This window comes from Hyaena hyaena, unplaced genomic scaffold (genome assembly GCF_003009895.1).
Source record: "Hyaena hyaena isolate Hyena2069 unplaced genomic scaffold, ASM300989v1 scaffold_107, whole genome shotgun sequence".
NCBI lineage: Eukaryota > Metazoa > Chordata > Mammalia > Carnivora > Hyaenidae > Hyaena > Hyaena hyaena.
Window position 1 is genome coordinate 231,878 of NW_024080739.1, and position 21,901 is coordinate 253,778.

At 43.3% G+C, this 21,901-nt stretch overlaps 3 protein-coding genes across 7 annotated transcripts in view; all 3 read left to right on the forward strand.

Moving 5' to 3' along the window:
* The window catches only part of LOC120234347 (protocadherin gamma-C4), a 179,925-nt gene that overhangs the window by 37,166 nt on the left and 120,858 nt on the right, over positions 1 to 21,901 (forward strand). Inside the window, exons 1-2 of one of the 5 annotated variants that reach the window (XM_039236165.1) lie at positions 1,892 to 4,546; positions 6,489 to 6,545. The exons of 2 other annotated variants lie outside the window; for them this stretch is intronic. In XM_039236165.1, coding sequence (XP_039092096.1) covers positions 2,126 to 4,546; positions 6,489 to 6,494 — 2,427 coding nt within the window. In that variant the 5' untranslated portion in view covers positions 1,892 to 2,125 and the 3' untranslated portion in view covers positions 6,495 to 6,545. Of the gene's footprint in view, positions 1 to 1,891; positions 4,547 to 6,488; positions 6,546 to 16,418; positions 18,873 to 21,901 lie in introns of those variants that run through there. 2 more of the 5 variants (XM_039236158.1, XM_039236166.1) reach the window with 2 other exon arrangements.
* LOC120234360 (protocadherin gamma-A5-like) lies at positions 6,511 to 12,211 on the forward strand. Its single transcript, XM_039236187.1, has 2 exons — positions 6,511 to 8,970; positions 12,063 to 12,211. Exons 1-2 carry the CDS (start codon positions 6,546 to 6,548, stop codon positions 12,209 to 12,211), a joined length of 2,574 nt encoding a protein of 857 aa, XP_039092118.1. The 5' UTR covers positions 6,511 to 6,545.
* LOC120234361 (protocadherin gamma-B3-like) lies at positions 12,121 to 14,802 on the forward strand. The gene is given in 1 exon segment (XM_039236188.1): positions 12,121 to 14,802. A coding segment is annotated over 1 exon segment (2,592 nt). The 5' UTR covers positions 12,121 to 12,210.

The following is a 21,901-nucleotide window of genomic DNA, read 5'->3' on the forward strand; positions in this document are numbered from 1 at the left end:
TATTTTTAAATGTCCTCTTTTTTACACTTTTCTTGAATTTTTTATCCTTGAAAATTTCCCATTGTAATTAAACAGTGGCAATTTATAAATACTGGAGAAAATATTAATTTATATTAATATAATTTACTGTCAAATTAGCTAACATACAGTGTGTACAGCGTGCTCTTGTTTTGGGGGGTAGATTCCCAGATTCATCGCTTATGTACAGCACCCAGTGCTCATCCCAACAAGTGCCTTCCTCAATGGCCATCACCCATGTCTCCCTCAACCCTCAGTTTGTTCTCTGTATTTAAGAATCTCATGGTTTGTCTCCCTCCCTCTCTGTTTGTAATTATTTTTGCCCTTCGTGAAAATATTAACTTTTAGATCTAATTTTAACAGGGATAGCTTCTCAATTGGATTGGTATATTTCAAATATTTTGTAGTTTGTGAGATACACCAGCAGTCACTATGTGTGGTTCCTTTGGCTCACTTCTGTGATTACCAAAAATATTGCCCAGTTTATTTCACTCATCTTTAAGTAGGTTGAAGGAATAATTTTAATAATTTCTAAATTCCTACTATGGCATCACTTTGAGACCCTTCTCAATTTCTAAGGAAAACATACCTTTCATAATCTTTCATTTTTCATCATGAGAGTCACTTGTAGAGACTGGGTAACTTGAATTCTGAACTGATATGATTTATGCTACTTAGTAGGCCTCATCCCCTTTCCTGAAAATTGCTCTCAGGTAGCCCTCAGGTGGCTCTGGGATGATCTGATATGGGGGAAATATTTTGTGTGGAAGGGATATGCAGTACTTTCGTTAAATGTGCCTTCATTTAGTTCTGTGAGATAATTAAGAATTCATAAATGTCTAGGGCTACACAAATTAATGCTCTTTCATGGCTGGGAATTGTAGCAGTGAACTGTGAACTATGCCCCAATTGAAATTAAGAAGGAGCATTTTAGTTTTTTAAAAAACTATTTACAAAATTTTTTTTGGTTTAAGAAATCTCTGCGCCCAACATGGGGCTCAAACTCCTCACTCTAAGATCAAGAGTCACATACTTTTGGGACTGAGCCATAGAAGCACCCTGCACTTTAGTTTCTAAATGCTTTTTTGTCTTTGTGGGAAACTGTGTTGCAATACATAGAATAACAGAATGTCATGTGATACAATTATCTGGCATGGGGAAAGGAGAGAGGAAATAATATTGAGAAGGATTCTGAGGAGAGATTACTTAAAATACTGAAACTTATCTGAGGAGAGATTTATTTATCTAAGATTATTTAAAATACTGAAGCTTTAAAGGAAAATTTGGAAATACCAATTGGCCTGAAACTCTGTCAAGCATTTTTGGAGGCTGGCATTAGGAATACATTCCAGAATCAGAGTGATACTTTAAATGCCTAGGAGAGCAGTAGATAATTAATACCCTAATATCACACAGAAAAAATCTTTTGTTTGATTGGGCACTGGGTTTCTTTTAGAAAATAATATTTCTAGTTAAGGAAATTACTGTACAACCATATGATGGACAACTAAATAACTGTAAGAAATAAATGGGAAAGCTTTGTACTTAGATGAAGTGATTTCAAGATACATTGAACGAAAAAAGCAAGATGCAGAACATGGTATATTGTATACTTACATTTATGTGTTAACGTGGAGGGAGAACATTTATAAAAATTTGCTGCACTACACAAAACATGTCTGGAATGATATACACAAAAACGTCATACTTATTTCTTTTGGGAGAAATGTGCTATTGAAACCAGAGACGGAGAGAATATGCGCTATGTGCCTCTTCAATTTTGAACTACATGAAAATATACCTTTTTGAAAACAAATAACTGTAAATTCAAAAAAGAAACCTTTCGCAAAGCGTTTACAAGCAATTGGTACATTTCCATGGGAAAACCTCTGGGTGTCGCTGTAGGTCAAAAAAGTGAGAGAAAAAGCCTCTGGGAACCTCTTAGAGGGTAACTTCCGGCTCAAACCAGCCACATAGAGGAGACCGGTACAGATTTGGATACAAAAAACAAAAGCAGGAAAAAAGGCTCTACCCGGGATTTTGCCATCCACAGAGGGCTTATTTCTCCTCCCAACCAAAAAGAAGAGCCACCGTGAAGGGAGACAGGATGAGGCTGAGCGCAGAAAGGAGCAGTCTAGCGCGGTGGCGGCAGGTATTGTTGCCCTTCCTGCTGTCTTTGTTCCGGGGGGCTCTCTCAGATCAAATCCGCTATTCAATTCCGGAAGAGCTGGCCAAAAACTCGGTGGTAGGAAACCTCGCCAAGGACCTGGGGCTCAGTGTCCGGGATTTGCCAGCCCGGAAGCTGCGGGTTAGCGCGGAGAAAGAGTATTTCACTGTAAACCCTGAGAGTGGGGACTTACTTGTGATTGACAGAATAGACCGAGAGCAGATATGCGGAAAGAAGCCTCTGTGTATTCTGGATTTCGATACTGTCGCTGAAAACCCACTAAATATTTTCCATGTAGCAGTAGTTGTACAGGATATAAATGACAATACCCCGCTGTTCAAACAGAATAAAATTGATTTAAAAATCGGGGAATCCACTAAGCCAGGTAAAACATTTCCGCTAGACCCAGCCCTGGATTCAGATGCTGGTCCTAATTCACTGCAAAGATACCATCTTAATGACAACGAACACTTTGATCTTGTAGAGAAACAGGCTCCAGATGGACGTAAATATCCTGAGTTGGTTCTGAAACATTCTCTAGACAGAGAAGAGCAGAATCTCCATCAATTGGTTCTAACAGCTGTGGATGGTGGAGACCCACCCCAAAGCGGCACCACTCAGATCCAAATCCAAGTGACCGATGCCAACGATAACCCCCCAGTTTTCATCCAGGACGTGTACAAGGTCAGCCTGCAGGAAGGTGTACCTCCAGGCTTCTCCGTGCTTCAAGTAACGGCCACTGACCAGGATGAGGGCATCAATGCAGAAATCACCTACTCTTTTCATCATGTGGATGAAACAGTGGAACAGTTTTTTAACTTAGATCAAAGAACAGGTGAAATCACAACAAAGGATAATTTTGATTTTGAAATTGCTAATAGTTACACTCTCAGTGTAGAAGCAAAAGATCATGGAGATCTAGCAGCATATTGCAGTATCCAAGTTGAAATTCTCGATGAGAATGATTGTGCACCTGAAATGATTATGACTTCGGTATTTACTCCCCTACCAGAAGATTCACCACCAGGAACTGTGATCGCCTTGATAAAAACAAGAGATAGAGATTCTGGAGAAAATGGAGAAGTTTACTGCCGCATTTTGGGAAAGACCGGGTTTATATTGAAATCTTACTCGAAAAATTATTATAAGCTAGTGACAGATGGACCCCTGGACCGGGAGGAGTATCCGGAATATAACATCACTGTCATGGCCACAGACAGAGGTAAGCCGCCCCTCTCCTCTAGTATAAGCATCACTCTGCACATCGCAGATGTCAACGACAACGCGCCGCTGTTTGAACAGGCTTTCTATTTGGTCCACGTGGCCGAGAACAACCCTCCTGGAGCGTCCATCGCCCAAGTCAGCGCCTCCGACCCCGACCTGGGGCCCAACGGCCACGTCTCCTACTCCATCGTGGCCAGCGACCTGGAGCCACGGGCGCTGGCGTCCCACGTGTCCGTGAACACGCAGAGCGGCGTGGTGTTCGCGCAGCGCGCCTTCGATCACGAGCAGCTGCGCGCCTTCGAGCTGACGGTGCAGGCGCGCGACCAGGGCTCGCCAGCGCTCAGCGCCAACGTGAGCCTGCGCGTGTTGGTGGGCGACCGCAACGACAACGCGCCCAGGGTGCTGTACCCGGCGCTGGGGCCCGACGGCTCGGCGCTCTTCGACACGGTGCCGCGCGCCGCGCAGCCCGGCTACCTGGTCACCAAGGTGGTGGCGGTGGACGCCGACTCGGGACACAATGCCTGGCTGTCGTACCACGTGCTGCAGGCCAGCGAGCCCGGACTCTTCAGCCTGGGGCTGCGCACGGGCGAGGTGCGCACTGCGCGTGCTTTGGGCGACCGGGACGCGGCGCGCCAGCGCCTGCTGGTCGCCGTGCGGGACGGGGGACAGCCGCCCCTGTCTGCCACCGCCACGCTGCACCTGGTGTTCGCTGACAGCCTACAGGAAGTACTGCCCGATATCGGCGACCGTCCGGAGGCCTCTGACCCCCAGGCCGAGCTGCAGTTTTACCTGGTGGTGGCCTTGGCCTTGATCTCCGTGCTCTTCCTCCTCGCGGTGATTCTGGCGATTGCCCTGCGCCTGCGCCGCTCCTCCAGCCCCGCAGCCTGGGGCTGCTTTCAGTCAGGTCTCGGTTCCAAATCTGGACCTGGGGTTCTCCCGAATTACAGTGAAGGGACTTTGCCTTATTCCTACAACCTGTGCGTTGCCTCACAATCAGCTAAGACAGAGTTTAATTTTCTTAACGTCGCCTCGGAAGTGACTCCCTCTCAGGATCTCCTTTGTGAAGATTCTTCTTGGGTACCAAATACAAATCATGAAGGCGTCGGGGTCCCATTTACATCACATACTATTTTAAAGGTGAGCTTTAATTTACTTCACTTGTTTTCACTTTGAGTTTCAGTGGTTGTTAACAAGTCACCTAACTGGGGTAAAAGTAACTATTTCATATTTTGTCTTGTGGGTTCAATTTAGTCAGTTTTCTGCCTTAATTATCTTATCTAAACAAATTTTTGACATAGATTTTCTCTCTGATGTGTGAGATTTATTTGTCCATAATTACAAGCCTTTACTACATGAAATAGTTTCTGCTTCATCTTTATATTCCTTTCTCTGAAATTCATTACTATTGGGATCTTAAGGTATTCCTTTTACCCTCCGGATCTTTATTACTCAGATTTTAGTTTTACTTCCTCTTAGAATTATAGCATTTCAGAGTAAAGAGAGCGTCCATGCTGCTAGTTTGGGAAAACTGGGAACCAAAAAAAGAAAAACATTTACCCAGTGTCATGGTTTGTCAACAGCAGGGCATGGGTGGGACTGAATTGTAGGCCACCCTTCTAAGTGTCTTTTCAAGCTTAATGTCTTGAAATCTCAGATCTGTTTTTAAAAATAAGCAGCATTTGAGGTCTGCAGTGTCTGTTATTAAGAGTGTGTTTTTGGGGGTGCCTGGGTAGCTCTGTCAGTTAAGTGTCTGACTCTTGATTTTGGCTCAGGTCATGATCTCATGATTCATGAGATTGACCCCTATCAGTGTGGTGCTTGCTTGGGATTCTTTCTCTCTCTCTGCCTCTTCCTGCTCATGCTTTCCCTCTCTCATAAATAAATAAATATAACCTTTAAAAAAGAATGTATGTAATAAATGGGAGAAATCTTTCTCTCTCATGCATAGTAACAAATTGCTTTTGTGAAAAATTGTACATTAAGAAAAAAATCCCGAATTATATTCACGTTGTTTACCTAAAATTTTCTTTTTTGAAGTTTCTAATTATAGATATAAAATGTTTTCATATTTTTTCTTTTCCTATGAAGGTGTCATTAGGTAAAAATTGCTTTTCTTACTTAATGGACTCTCTGAAATGTCCCTTTTTTCAATCGTGAGACTTTTTTTCCTGATACCATGTAAGGGCGTTAGCATTAAATATGTCTCAACATAGAAAGGGCATTCACTGCCTGCTCACTCAGGATCTAGACATGTTTTTCTGCATAGGTAGTGAACTAAAGCCCTTTCCTTCAGTTACTACACTGACTTCCCCAAGAGTCTGTCACTGTAAAATGCCTTACCTCCAATTTAGACATGATAATAGGTAAATTTAAATAATGCATAGTTAACTCAACTCAGATTCTTAGTGTGATATAGTGGAGCTGCCAGATTCTTAATGTGAATGTTTGGGAACTTTCTCAGAGACCTCACAAGTAACAAAATGGCCCCTTTATTTTTTCTGTTTTCAACAGCTAATACAATTGGGTTGAATCAGTAGGCCTTTATGCAATGGTGTGATGAGAGCTAGATTTGTTTTCTGGACATTCTTATGCACAGTGGGTATGTTTTCATTAATATATCCTAATAAAAAGACGAAATTTTAAAGCCTACAAAATTAATTCTAATGTCCTAATTTAATGGACTCAGTATAGGTAAGAGGTAAATAAAGGACATAGGCTCAATGGCATATTAAATAAAACTTTTCTAAAGAAATAAAAATATAATTATATTGATCTCAAGGTTTGTGGAAGTCTTTTGCTATATCAGAATTAAATCTTAAATATGAGCAATGTCACTTGGTAATAGGTTAAGAGTACAGCAAAATTATTAGAAAATACAATTAAACATTTATGAAATAAAAACAGAATTGGTGTAGTAACTAGTTAGGACTCTGAGCGTCGCTGTTCACCAAAGTGGAAAAGCTGCCTGCTGTCGGTGACCTAACTCCGCTCCTTCCGCACTACACAAACACAGACCAGAGAAGTTTGGGGGGAAAGCCTCGCGTTTCCGTGAAGTAATATGTTCCCTTTGACTTAAAAGAAATAAGGATACAGCAGACTGGAATTAGGACTAAGAAAACTGGTCGGAGAGAAGGAAATGGCGGATCCACTGAGGGGTTGGGGCTGCCTAGAGCGGCTCCTGCTCTTCCTGCTACTGGAGACGTTATGGGGAGCTGGAGCCGGGCAGATCCGCTACTCGGTGCTGGAGGAGCTGGACAAAGGCTCCTTCGTGGGCAACATTGCCAAGGACCTGGGGCTGGACCCCCGGGAGCTGACGGAGCATGGAGTCCGCATTGTCTCCAGAGGTAGGACGCAGCTCTTTTCTGTCAACCCGCGAAGCGGCAGTTTGGTCACTGCAGGCAGGATAGACCGGGAGGAGCTCTGTGCTCAGAGCGCACGGTGCCTGGTGAGTTTTAACATCTTGCTTGAGAATAACATGAAAATTTATGGAGTAGAAATAGAAATAATAGATATTAATGATAACTTTCCACGTTTCCGGGATGAGGAAGTAAAAGTAAAAGTTAATGAAAATGCAGCTACGGGAACTCGGTTAGCGCTCCCCTTCGCTCGAGATGCAGATGTGAGTATGAACTCTCTCCAGAGTTATCAGCTCAGCCCCAACATGCACTTCTCTCTGGACCAGAAAAGTGGAACTGATGGACAAAAATATCCGGAGCTGGTACTGGAACGGCCCTTGGACCGGGAGAAAGTAGCTGTCCACGACCTTCTTCTCACAGCTTTAGATGGTGGAGACCCCATACTCTCTAGTACTATGTACGTACGCGTGATGGTCCTCGATGCAAATGATAATGCGCCCCTCTTCACTCAATCTGAGTACAGAGTGAGTGTTCCAGAGAACATACCTGTAGGCACTCAGCTGCTTGCGCTAACTGCCACAGATCCAGATGAGGGAATAAACGGAGAATTAACATACTCTTTTCACAATGAAGAAGATAAAATTTCAGAGACTTTCCAACTTGATTCCAACCTGGGTGAAATCTCAACTCTGCAATCACTGGATTATGAAGAATCCAGATTCTACCTCATGGAAGTGGTAGCTCAGGATGGAGGTGCTCTTCTTGCCAGCGCTAAGGTATTGGTCACAGTACAGGATGTGAATGACAATGTCCCAGAAGTGATCCTCACATCTCTTGCTAGTTCAGTCTCTGAAGACTGTCTTCCTGGAACTGTAATTGCACTGTTTAGTGTACATGATGGTGATTCTGGAGAGAATGGTGAGACTGTATGTTCTATCCCCAGGAACTTGCCCTTTAAATTGGAAAAGTCAGTTGATAATTATTATCACTTATTGACAACGAAAGCCCTGGACAGAGAAGAGATCTCAGATTATAATATCACAATAACTGTCATTGACAGTGGAAACCCACCCTTGTGTACAGAAAGCCACATCTCCCTGAATGTGGCAGACATCAATGACAACCCGCCCATCTTCCCTCAGACTTCATACTCCACCTACATCCTGGAAAACAATCCCAGAGGCATCTCCATCTTATCTGTGACTGCGCACGACCCTGACAGTGGCAACAATGCCAAGGTCACTTACTCTCTGGCTGAGGATATGTTTCAAGGAATGTCTCTGTCCACCTATGTCTTCATTAACTCCAATACAGGCATCCTGTATGCTCTGGGCTCTTTTGACTATGAGCAGGTTAAAGAGCTGCAGCTGTGGGTAATGGCTAGTGACAGTGGAGACCCTCCACTTAGTAGCAACATGTCACTGAGCCTGTTTGTGCTGGATCAGAATGACAATGCCCCCAAAATCCTATACCCCAGCATTCCCACTGATGGCTCCACTGGCGTGGAGCTGGCTCCCAGATCAGCAGAGCCTGGCTACCTCGTGACCAAGGTGGTGGCGGTGGACAGAGACTCTGGCCAGAATGCTTGGCTGTCCTACCGCGTGCTCAAGGTCAGCGAGCCAGGACTTTTCACCGTGGGGCTACACACGGGTGAGGTGCGCACTGCACGGGCCCTGCTGGACAGAGATATGCTCAAGCAGAGCTTAGTGGTGGTGGTCCAGGATCATGGACAGCCCCCTCTTTCAGCTACTGTCACACTCACTGTGGCTGTAGCTGACAATATCCCAGATGTCCTGGCTGACCTGGACAGCCTCAAGCCCTCATCCTATGCTGATGACTCCAGTCTCATGCTGTACCTTGTGGTGGCAGTGGCTGTAGTCTCTTGTGTCTTCCTCGCCTTTGTCATTGTGCTACTGGCGCTCAGACTGAGGCGCTGGCACTCTTCCAGTCAGCTCCAAGCTTCAGGAAGCAGGTTGGCTGGCATGCCCACTTCACATTTTGTGGGTGTAGATGGGGTGGGAGCTTTCCTGCAGACCTATTCCCAGGGGATTTCCCTTACAGCCAACTCCCGAGACAGTCATGTGATCTTCCCCCAGCCCAACTATGCGGACACACTCATCAGCCAGGGGAGCTGTGGGAAAAGCGAGCCTCCTCTGATATCTGAGAAAATAAATGTAAATGAAGAGCTAGGAGTTATACAGGTGAGTTTTTTTTTTCCAGTATCGTTGCTTGTAGCATTGTTTTCATTTGTTTTCTCAATCATTTGTCTACCACATTCAAAATGGATTAATTACATAAATAACGAATCATTGTGTATTTTATTTAGAGATCGACTTGATTTAATTTGATAATGCTGTCTCCATTTGTTTTCAAATTATATTTTGGGTTTAATGTCTTTTTTCAATACATGAAATTTCTAGACAACCTAGCTGATATACATAGTCTTAAGAGAAATTAAACATAATCACCTTACCCAAAGACTTTCTAATACTATAACTGTTACTTTTTTTAGTGTTTATTTATTTTGGGAGGGGAGTGCAGAAGAGAGGGATAAAGAGAGAATCCCAAGCAGGCTCTGCGCAGGGCTGTAACTCACAAACTGTGAGACCATGACCAGAGCCAAAGTCAAGAGTCAAATACTCAACCAACTAAGCCACCCAGGTGCCCCAGAATTGTTATTATGTTAATAGAAGAGTTGTTACATGTAATGCTCTCTTTTCAATATTTGTGTAAACACCAGTGGTGAATATGTTTTGGAAAGGATAGTGTACAACTCTGAAAGTTTAGTATACTGTTTGTATAAGGAAGTAATTTACAGTATTTTCATAAATCAGTGGAGGAATATAGAAAGCTACATGATAAAAATCAGAAAAATATTAAATTTATAGTCTGTGGCATTCTCAAGTCTGGAAACTTTGGGTTAACCAATGTAATTATGGTACATGCATATTTGTTGAGAGGAAAAAAGTCAGTGAGAAAGAGTCTTAGAACTTTATTCTGTGATGCAGTTTAAAATCTCCAACGAATTAGATTTTGCTACATTCATTAAATACACCATTAATATGCCATTACACTTGGCATCTTCTGGTTACAGATAACCTCTTCACTTTTTAGAGTCAATATCTACTTGAGTGTTTGCATTTATGCAAATGTCTGTACAATTCTGCTTTATTACTAGACTCTAAGATTTGTGTTTAAAAAAAATTTTTTTTTTGAGAGAGAGAGAGAGAGAGAGTGGGAGCATGGGAAGGGGAGAGGGAGAGGAGGAGAGAATATTAAGCAGGCTCCATGCCCAGCAGAGCTGGACATGCTGGACTCGATCTCATGACTATGAGAGCATAACCTGAGCCAAAGTCAAGAGTTAGACACTTAGCCGACTGAGCCACCCAGGCACCCCTGGACTCTAATATTTGTACTTGTAAAATCAATTCAGCGTGAAAATTGTTTGAAATGTTAAAATTCATGTGTTCATCTTAAATTAATAATCTTTCTTAATGAAATGCACATCTCTGGGTATTAAAATTCACGAGTGCGTGTTGTGTAAAAGAGCTGCCCTTTTCATTTTTGACATCTGATTTACTGATGATTGTCAGATGCTTCTCTTTAAATTTTTCTTTTTTTTTCTTTAAATATTTTATTTATTTTTGAGAGAGGGATAAAGACAGCATGAGCAGGGGAGGATCAGAGAGAGAGGGAGGCACAGAATCTGAAACAGACTCCAGGCTCTGAGCTAGCTGTCAGCACATAGCCTGATGCGGGGCTCAAACCCACGAACCGTGAGATCATGACCTGAGCCGAAGTCGGATGCTCAACCGACTGAGCCACCCAGGTGCCCCCCCCCCTTTTTTTTTTTTTGCTTCTCTTTAAATTTTTCAAATACTGTACTTTATCAGCTGCAAAGTATGAATAAATAGGGGAAATGACAATAAAATATTAATGGGATAGTAGGCTACATTACCTGACCAAACAAATGGTTTATTGTTACATGTGGGAACCTGTGACCACTTAATTTTTATTTTTTAAATATTTACTTGAAGGGGATTCAATTATATTTTTATATGGAAACTTAAGATCACAGTGTAAAATGTGCAGATTTACTGAACAGTGAATACATCCGAAGAGTAACAAGAATCTTTGGATTCCACACCATGTTGGAAAGGTACTTGTTTAGTCATGTTTTGCAGCAAAGTCTTGAATGTATGTTTTTTTTTATGTTTGTATGAAGTAGAGATGTCCATGAGTTTCTGCCTAGAATCCTAAATACAATGAATAGTTTATGATGTTAATGATATTCTGCTATGAGTTCAGCCTTGCTACACATCTGCTAAGTTTTAGGATGACAATGTATTGTGTAGGCTAAAAAAGTTTCTTTATGAAGATTTCTAGTTTGGAACGGAATTAAACCTGTAAGACCTATCAGAAACATAAAAATTGACATGCTTATTTACAAGCAAGAATGCTGGTAACAGAGGGTTGGGATGATCTGATAGTAACCTTGGGACCAAAAAAAAAAAAGTGGACGACATAGATTACCTTCTTCAGAATATGTGATTGTAAGGACTCATACGTCACCCTCAAAATTCAAATAATTCACCATTGCTAAGTTACTTGAGAAGAAACAGTACCGTTAAAGACAATGGTAAAGTAATGTGGAAAAAATAAAATCAGAGAAATAGTTTTTAAATACTAGTCATCTGCAAGTAGACACTTGGAAACTAAGGAAAGGAGTTTATTCTTCTTATTGTACTTCGGTTTTATAAGGACACTCAGTCTCTTTGCTTACATATCAATTATTTTGGGGTAAGATGACAGTGATAATATAGAAGGAAGTGAAACTCAGGATAAAACCAAAAGCTATGAGATTTGTAACATCTGTAAGTTAGAAAACATGAAAATAGAGTGGAGTAACAATACATATCAAGCTGGAATTTCAAGAATTTTCATATTACACTTTCTGCTGCACCACCACTACTTTCATTTGTGGCATTTTCTACGTATTATTTTACTTGGTCCTCAGTTTTACTAAGTAACACAGGGGAAATGTTGTTATAGCTATTTTATGAAAATGGAAATGGAAAGCACCACAATTCCAATAAATGTCTTCAGTAAGTGACCTCTGCTCTTGAGTAGTAAAAATCGCTTGAGTTAGATGGATAAAGCTCAGGTTCAAATAAAATGAAAGCCAGACCAAAGATATAGTAAATATTTAAAATGTTAAAATCCTTGTAAAATGAGGAGAATGAGCGTCTGTATCAGGACACAGTAGAATTTTCTTCTAACCCACTCCTTACTTGGAGCTTTAGTAACCACTACTGCAGTTCTGCAGCCCAGACGCGGGGTGCCGCTGTTGGCTAGTACTGAGCGAAGTATCAGCTTCTCCCGGCGCAAAGAAATCATTAGCCCACCGCGAAACCGCGAGAATTGGACACTGCCTCTGGCCCTCTGATGCCAAGGTATCTGTCAGAATCGGCCTGCCAAGACAAATCAAGAAGTTGCTCCGGCTCCGAGAATTCTTGGGATAATTTAACGATCGTAGCTCTTCAGAGGCAGAAAGGCAAAGGCGCTGAAAGCGGGATGAGAGATCACTTGGGACTGAAGGGCCCGGCTGGGCGGAGACCAATGCCATTTCTCTCTTTGTTGTCTTTGTTCTGCCCGGTGCTCTCGGAGCAGATCCTCTATACTATTCCGGAGGAGCTGGCCAGGGGATCACTTGTAGGGAACCTCGCCAAGGACCTGGGGCTTGGTGTGCGAGATTTGCCTGCTCGAAACCTGCGGGTTAGTGCACAGAAGAAATTCTTCACAGTGAGTACTGAGAATGGGGACTTACTTGTTAGTGACCGTATAGACCGAGAGCAAATTTGTGGCGAGAAGTCAACATGTGTTCTAGAATTCGAATTGGTCGCTGAAAAGCCTTTGAACTTTTTTCATGTAAGTGTGGTAATTCAGGATGTCAATGACAACCCACCGACGTTTAGCCAAAATATCACTGAATTGGAAATCAGTGAACTTGCTGTAACTGGAGCCACCTTTGCCCTGGAACCTGCACAAGATTCAGATGTAGGTGTCAATTCCCTGCAGCAGTATTACCTCAGTCCCAACCCACACTTCTCTTTGATGCAGAAGGAGAATCCAGATGGCAGTAGGTACCCAGAACTGGTAGTGAAGACTCCCCTGGACAGGGAGGAGCAGTCCCGCCACCACCTGGTCCTCACGGCTGTGGATGGGGGTAACCCAGCCAGAAGCTGCACTACCCAGATCATGGTGGTTGTGGCAGATGCAAATGATAATGCACCAGTGTTTACCCAGGAGATTTATAGGGTCAGTGTTCCTGAGAACCTGCCTGTGGGCTCCTCTATACTAAGAGTGATGGCCACTGACTTGGATGAAGGGGTCAATGCTGAGATCACCTACACTTTCATCAACATTGGTAAGGCAGTGAGACGGCTGTTCAAACTGGACAGTACAACAGGGGAACTCACCACTAGTGGAGGACTGGACTTTGAACAGAGAGAGAGCTACACAATTGGGGTGGAAGCAAAGGATGGTGGACGTCACACAGCACACTGTAAAGTACAAATAGATATTTTGGATGAAAACGACAATGTTCCAGAGATAACCCTGGATTCTGAATCTAAACATATTCTAGAGGATGCTAAGTTGGGGACTGTTGTTGCCCTGATCAAAACATATGACCTCGATTCTGGATATAATGGGGAAGTTTTCTGCCAACTAAAAGGAAAGTTCCCGTTTAAAATAGTTCAAGATATAAAAAACACATACAAGTTGGTCACAGATGGAGCCCTAGATCGAGAGCAGACTCCAGAATACAACATTACCATCACAGTCACTGACAGGGGAAGGCCGCCCCTCTCCTCCAACAGAAGCATCACCTTGAACATTGCAGATGTCAACGACAATGCTCCTGTTTTCCACCAGGCCTCTTACGTGGTCCACGTAGCAGAAAACAACCCTCCCGGAGCTTCTATTTTCCAAGTCAGCGCCTCCGATCCCGACCTGGGGCCCAACGGCCACGTCTCCTACTCCATCGTGGCCAGCGACCTGGAGCCACGGGCGCTGGCGTCCCACGTGTCCGTGAACACGCAGAGCGGCGTGGTGTTCGCGCAGCGCGCCTTCGATCACGAGCAGCTGCGCGCCTTCGAGCTGACGGTGCAGGCGCGCGACCAGGGCTAGCCAGCGCTCAGCGCCAACGTGAGCCTGCGCGTGTTGGTGGGCGACCGCAACGACAACGCGCCCAGGGTGCTGTACCCGGCGCTGGGGCCCGACGGCTCGGCGCTCTTCGACACGGTGCCGCGCGCCGCGCAGCCCGGCTACCTGGTCACCAAGGTGGTGGCGGTGGACGCCGACTCGGGACACAATGCCTGGCTGTCGTACCACGTGCTGCAGGCCAGCGAGCCCGGACTCTTCAGCCTGGGGCTGCGCACGGGCGAGGTGCGCACTGCGCGTGCTTTGGGCGACCGGGACGCGGCGCGCCAGCGCCTGCTGGTCGCCGTGCGGGACGGGGGACAGCCGCCCCTTTCCGCAACTGTCACGTTGCTCCTGGTTTTCGCAGACAGCCTACAAGAGGCGCTGCCAGATTTCAGCGACCATCCTACACCCTCTGACCCCCAGGCCGAGCTACAGTTTTACCTGGTGGTGGCCTTGGCCTTGATCTCAGTGCTTTTTCTCCTCGCCGTGATTCTAGCGGTTGCCCTGAGCCTGCGACGCTCCTCGAGCCCTTCCGCTTGGAGCTGCTTTAAGACTGATGTCTGCTCCCAGGCTGGATCTGGGGTTATCCCCAACTTTAGCGAAGGCACATTGCCTTATTCTTACAATTTATGTGCTGCGTCACATTCCTCAGAGACTGAGTTTAAATTTCTCAGTATAAAGCCTGAAAATGGTCCATCACAAGATCTTCTATGTAACGAAGCCTCTTGGTTTGAAAGTACCAGTAATGCCGATCCCAAAATGACTTCTAATTCAGTCAATTTGCAACAGGTGAGTTACTTCAAAACCCTTTATTTCCATAAGTATAATTAGATCAGTAATTATTTTAGAGGCAAAAAGTATACAGGCTAACTATACCCTGATTTTATTGTGTTTTGTTGATTTTTCTGGGCATTGCTTTGTGGGGGGGCGGTGTTAGAATTTTTTATGTTTTGCAGTCTTTCATAGAAAGTGGCCTTGTGATGTCTTGAAAATTTTGTTAAATCTAAAATCATATATCATGGGGGCACCTGGGTGGCTCAGTCGGTTAAGTGTCCGACTTCAGTTCAGGTCATGATCTCATGGTTCGTAGGTTTGAGCCCTACGTCTGTGGTTGGGCTCTGTGCTGATAGCTGGAGCCTGGAGCCTGCTTTGGCTTCTGTGTCTCCCTCTCTCTCTGCCCCTTCCCCACTTGTACTCTCTGTCTCTCAAAAATAAATAAACACTAAAAACATAAAACCACATATCATGAAACATTTTTGATACATTAGCATTACACTGTCTTTGGGAAACATATAATTAAACACAAATGTAGGCAATTAACTGGTTTACTTAGTTTCAATGCAGTTAATCCTAAACTATGTTTTGTATATATTAATATAAGTTTTTCTCATTGTAGACAATATATTTTCACATTTTTTAATTTTTACAGTTTTTAAAATTCATTTAAGTAATCCCAACATCCAACATGGGGCTTAAATTTGTGACCCTGATATCAAGAGTCACAGGCTACTTTGAGCCAGCTAAGCACCCCCTTTTCATGATTTCAAAAGTATACAGAAATATTGTCTATGCTGGGGCATTTATTAATCTGTGTGTTCATAAACTCACCAAACACCGCGCAGTTTGGGCGCAGATCTCCTCCCTGTCTGTCATAAAATAGATAATGACATCTAAAATTGGCAATACTTGTAACTGGCAGTAGATGGATTGGTTCCACATGTGTGGTTTTTGGTGGCCTTATTGAAAATGGGACAAATAAAAGAGACTCTTCACTATAGAGAACAAACTGAGGGTTGCTGGAAGGGAGGTGGGGGAGTGGGGTAAAATGGGTGCTGGGTGTTAAGGAGGGCACTTGTGATGAGCCCTGGGTGTTACATGATGAATCAATAAAATCTATTCCTGAAACTAATATTACACTATATCTTAACTAACTGGAGTTTTAATAAAAATACGAAACATTGAAAAATTAAAATGGGACGAATATAAATAATGGTGGAATATAATTCAAATTTACAGAAAAGTGTAATCTTATTTCTTTTCTCCAAGGCCCTCAGAGCTATTGACACAAAAAAGTGAGTGGTAAATTCCAGGGAATATATAAAATTATTTGAAATATTCTCTTTTATTCTTCTTGGAGAGGGAAATACTATGAGTGACATCTAAGCAGATTTAGCAGAAATGAGTAAGATTCTTTGTAAGATGGTTTCACAAAAACGGTGCAGTATTAAGTTAGGACTCTAAGCGTCGCTGTTCACTAATCTGGGCAAAGAAAGCAATGATAACTCGAGTAATATCCACCAGCACAAAGCAGATCAGATACCATAGCTCTCCAGCTGCGCAGAAATTCTAATCTAAAACGCTTCGCATCTGACTTCTACTTGTTCATGGACCTTGGCTTCTCTTTGGGAGAAGCACAAAAATGTGATTGTGGACCTGCTCCCCCTATTCGCAATCCCAAGGAAGTCCATAAGGAGCCAGCCATGGCAGCTCTGCAAAAGCACTGGCACGAGAGCGGATTAGTGGTGCTCTTCAATCTCCTGGGGATTCTGGGGGGTGCTGGGGCCAGGCAGATACATTATTCCATTCCTGAAGAGCTGGACAAAGGTTCCTTTGTGGGAAACATCGCTGACGATCTGGGGCTGGAGCTACGGGAGCTAGGGGAGCGTGGAGTCCGCATAGTCTCCAGAGGTAGGATACAGCTTTTTTCTCTGAACTCGCGAAGCGGCAACTTGGTCACTGCGGACAGAATAGACCGGGAGGAGCTCTGCGCCCAGACTGCGCGGTGTCTGGTGAGTTTTAACATCCTCATTGAGGATAAACTAAATCTTTATCCCGTAGAGGTAGAAATCGTGGACATTAATGACAATTCACCCCAATTCTTTAGGGGAGAATTAGAAGTAAAAATTCCAGAAAATGCTCTCCCTTCCTCTCGTTTTCCACTAATGGAAGTCTATGACTTGGATGTGGGAATGAACTCTCTTCAAGGCTTCAAACTCAGCAAGAATAGTCACTTCTCAGTGGATGTCCGGAGTGAAGCTGATAGGCCCATATACCCGGAGTTGGTGCTTGAGCATGCCCTGGATCGTGAGGGAGAGGCCATTCACCACCTTATCCTTACTGCTGTGGATGGGGGTGCACCTGTTCGCTCAGGCACTGCTCGAATTCTGGTAGCTGTCCTAGATGTGAATGACAATGCTCCAGTATTTACTCAGCCTGTGTACCGCGTGAGTGTTCCTGAAAACCTGCCAGTAGGCACACCAGTGTTGTCCGTAAATGCTACTGACCAGGATGAAGGAGTCCACGCAGAAGTAATGTATTCCTTCCTGAGGGTAACAGAAAAGATCTCAAAGATTTTCTGCTTGAATGCTTTCACTGGAGAAATCTCAACCTCTGCAAATCTAGACTATGAGGATTCAAGCTTTTATGAACTGGATGTTGAAGCCAGAGATAGGCCAGGTCTACTGGACAGAGCAAAAGTCTTAATAACTATCTTGGATGTAAATGACAATGTACCAGAAGTGGTGGTTACATCTGGAAGCAGATCAGTTGCTGAAAATATGCCTCCAGGAACAGTAATTGCTCTTTTTCAAGTATATGATAGAGACTCTGGACTGAATGGCCTGGTAACATGCTCCATCTCAAGAAGTATGCCATTTGAGCTGGAAAAATCAGTAGACAATTATTATCGATTAGTGACCAAGACAGTGCTAGATCGAGAACAGGTATCTTTATATAACATCACTGTAACAGTCACAGACAAAGGAATTCCACCTCTGTCTACAGAAACGATTATTTCCCTAAACGTGGCAGACACCAACGACAACCCGCCTGCCTTCCCCCACTCCTCCTATTCTGTCTACATCCCTGAAAACAACCCCAGAGGTGCTTCCATCTTCTCTGTGACTGCACATGACCCGGACAGCCACGAGAATGCCCAAGTCACTTACTCCCTGGCTGAAGACACGCTCCAGGGGGCACCCCTGTCCTCCTATGTGTCCATCAACTCTGACACTGGCGTCCTGTATGCGTTGTACTCCTTCGACTATGAGCAGTTCCGTGACCTGCAACTGAGAGTGACTGCGCAGGACAGCGGGGACCCACCGCTTAGCAGCAATGTATCCTTGAGTGTATTCATTCTTGACCAGAATGACAATACACCAGAGATCCTGTACCCCACCCTCCCCACCGACGGTTCCACAGGCGTGGAGCTGGCGCCCCGGTCCGCAGAGCCCGGCTACCTGGTGACCAAGGTGGTGGCGGTGGACAGAGACTCTGGCCAGAACGCCTGGCTGTCCTACCGCCTGCTCAAGGCCAGCGAGCCAGGGCTCTTCGCGGTGGGGCTGCACACGGGCGAGGTGCGCACCGCGCGGGCCCTGCAGGACAGAGATGCGCTCAAGCAGAGCCTGGTGGTGGCTGTGCAAGACCACGGCCAGCCCCCTCTCTCGGCCACCGTCACGCTCACCGTGGCCGTGGCCGACAACATCCCAGACGTCCTGGCCGATCTGGGCAGCATCAGGCCCTCGGCCCACCCGGACGATAATGACCTCACGCTGTACCTGGTGGTGGCGGTGGCCGCAGTCTCCTGTGTCTTCCTCGCTTTTGTGATCGTGCTGCTGGCGCTCAGGCTGAGGCGTTGGCACTCGTCGCGCCTGCTCCAGGCTGCGGGGGCTGGATTGGCGGGCGTGCCGGCCTCGCGCTTTGTGGGTGTGGACGGGGTGCGCGCTTTTCTGCAGACGTATTCGCACGAGGTCTCGCTCAGGGCGGACTCCCGGGAGAGTCACGTGATCTTCCCCCAGCCCAACTATGCGGACACGCTTCTCAGTCAGGAGAGCTGTGGGAAAAGCGAGCCTCTTTTGATTCAAGATTCAGGGTTTTGTAAAGAGGAAGACTCCCTTGTTCAGGTGAGATTTTTCCTTTTATTTGTTTTATTTGAACAAGAACGTTTAAAATTTTCTTTGATCAGTACTTACTTTTCTTAGTCTTTGCAGTGAGTCAATTTTGAGAATTAAGATACCAGTTGAGCTCTATTAAATCTTAGTTTCGTTTAATTTCATGCAGAAAAAACCCCACTTTAATGTATGATGCAGATTTTCTTCTCTGCTGGCAAGCTCTTTCTGTCTTGGGCTGCCTTCTCGTTTGTTAGAGTTTGAGTGCGTGTGTGTGAGCGCACGTGTGCGTGCATTTTCCTGCATTCTGACGCTTGTGAGATTCTTTTTCTTTCCTTTTTAAAATGTTTTTTATTTATTTTGAGAGAGAGAGAGTGTGCGATCAGGGGAGGGACAGAGAGAGAGAGAGAGAGAGAGAGGGAGGAAATCCCATGTAGGCAGAGCCTGAAGTGGTGCTTCAGCCTACCTGAGCTGAAATCCAGAGACCCTGAATAGATTGAGCCACTCAGATGCCCCATGAGATTCTTTTCCTAATGTAAAAAAAAAAACCAAACGTCTGAATTGCAGCCTTTGTTAAAGAAGGTCAAGGTCTCAGTTTTTCCCAGTGTTAATTAATAGCAAGTGTTTTCTGAAATAGTGGATATTTGTGAGAGATATTTTCCCCCTTTACTACTTAGGAATCAAAAATTATTTTTATGAAAGATAAACATAATTGACATCTGTAGCAAAGAAGACCTGATCTTTGGTGTTAGAAAGCCTGAATAACTTTCCTGGAACTGTTTGTTAATCATCTTGGGCCAGTCACAATATCTATAGTTTTTAAAGTAAAATTTTAATTAAAAAGACTTGTCTTATCTATCTCACACAAATTCTGAGAATATATAACAAAATAGTTAAAAATTTTTTCAGCTATAAAGTAGTATAGTGAACAATTATTTGTTGACATCACCAACATTATAATAGTTAACAGGTATAATTGTTAACATGTTAACAAATGTAAGCATCTGATACTGTATGGCTACTACAATGTTCTGCAATCTGTGTGCTTGATAGTATTTAAAAGTGAAAATGAGTTTTTAAAACAATTTTTAATGTTTACTTTTGAGAGAGAAAGAGAGAGAGGAGAGAGAGTGCATTCTTGTACACAAGCAGGGGAGGGGCAGAAAGAAGGGGGGACAGAGGATCTGAAGCAGGCTCTGTGCTGACAGCGGAGAGCCTGATGCAAGGCTGGAACTCACAGATCAGGAGATCATGATCCCAGATGAAGTCAGGTGCTAATCTAGTGAACCACCCAGAAGCCCCCAAAATGAATGTTTAACTATTATTGTGTCCACTTATAAGGATATTATCTCTAAAAATAGAGGACTGAATATTGAATGGGAGAATGAAGGATTGATAGTGTTCAAATAATAATTTAAATAGTTTAGCATATTTAACCCACATAAAATAAGGCTTCTGTCATATAGAAACTGTATCCAAATATTTAAGGATAGGAGAGTTGTCATTAGAAAAATGATTAGTCTCATTCATCATGGCCCAAAGTGTGAATGAAACTGTGGCTTAGTGAGTAGAAAAAAGCAAAGTTTTGAGTTGTTGTAGTTGTCCTAATTGAAAATGGGTTGCCTAGGAGGTAATAGGTTCTGTTACTAGCTCCTTTCAAATGTTGGCCCTGGAATTAATAGAATACAGGGGATAATATAATTGGATGAGTTGTTGAGGTACATGATAGCCCAGGTCTTTTCCATTCCTGAGCTGGAGGGTTCTATGCTCTGATAATGCAATAGATTGGCCACTTATGCTTCTAAATTTGGTATGCACATTTAACATAAATAATTGATTTATGCTGTGGGCCTCAAGCCTGCTAGCTGTGATCTGAGCTGAAGTTGGATGCTTATCTGACTGAGACACCTAGGTGCCCCAATCATCTTTAAGATAACATTGAGTTGATGCCTTTAAGTCAGATGCTAAAGGTATTCTATATTTCCCTAAATCAATATTGTGGTATTTACATCTCAGAGTTTATTTTAGAATTATTTATTTCAAGATTCCAAACGTATATGACTAACTAAGAGATTCCAGACATACATGTTTTCAAATTTGATTTGTTTGGACGTTTGTGATATAATGCTTTGATGGTTTTACTCGGAATTTACTAGTAAATAATTTTAAAGAATTTGAATCTTGGGTATTGGTTATGGGAGTCAGATTATCTCATACAAGTATTAAGATTTGTTTGATATGATCTAGAGTGTAAGTGTTATTTTTTTATAGCACCAATTCTGGATGAGTCAAACTACACTTGAATAAAATAAACAAAAATAAATTACATCTTAATCCTCCATTGTTATAAGCAAAGCTCTTTAACTGGGTTCTATGGATAGTAGGCTGGTTTACTTTATTCTCTTATCTGTTCACTCACTAACGGGATAGTAGGATGGTTTATTTCATTCTCTTACCTGAATTACCTATGATCATTTCATTTAAATAAATGAAATATTTTATTGAGAAAAACTATCAGATTCTACTCTTAATAATATCATTTATTCATGTTGGCTAACCAGGTGTTAAATCCTAGCAGTCATGGAATTTGCTAAATTCTGACTGACTGAGGTTCTCGGACCTACATACCATACAGATCATTATTAATGAGATAGGCAGTCTCAAATTTTGAGTACTGAATTTTGAAGCATCAGGAAGAAAACCTACCAAATTATTGGGCTAGCTTACCATCTTTGTAAACCACCCATCTGACCAAACTTCTATTGAGGTGACAGTTATCAGTGGGAAGAAGTAAAATCTCAGAGAGAAATAGAAAATATCTACATGTTTGCCTGGAAATGAAGACCTAAAAAAAACTCCAAACAAATGTTTTCTCAATAGAAAAAACTTCAGTAAAGAGAGAAGATGAATAACTCAATGCCTGGGAAATCAATTAGACTTTCCATAGAATTTTTTCCATAGGATTTTTTATGCAAGTAAACAAATGAAGGTCAATTCTTCCTAAAAACTCAACAATAGTAACATATTTCCTTTAAAACTGTAGA

Excerpts from the sequence above, each read along its gene's own strand:
- LOC120234360 (XM_039236187.1), top strand. The coding sequence starts at position 6,546 with ATGGCGGATCCACTGAGGGGTTGGGGCTGCCTAGAGCGGCTCCTGCTC. Across the intron at positions 8,971-12,062 it reads GCTAGGAGTTATACAGGTGA|CTTTAGTAACCACTACTGCA; the intron begins GTTTTTTTTTTC and ends CCTTACTTGGAG.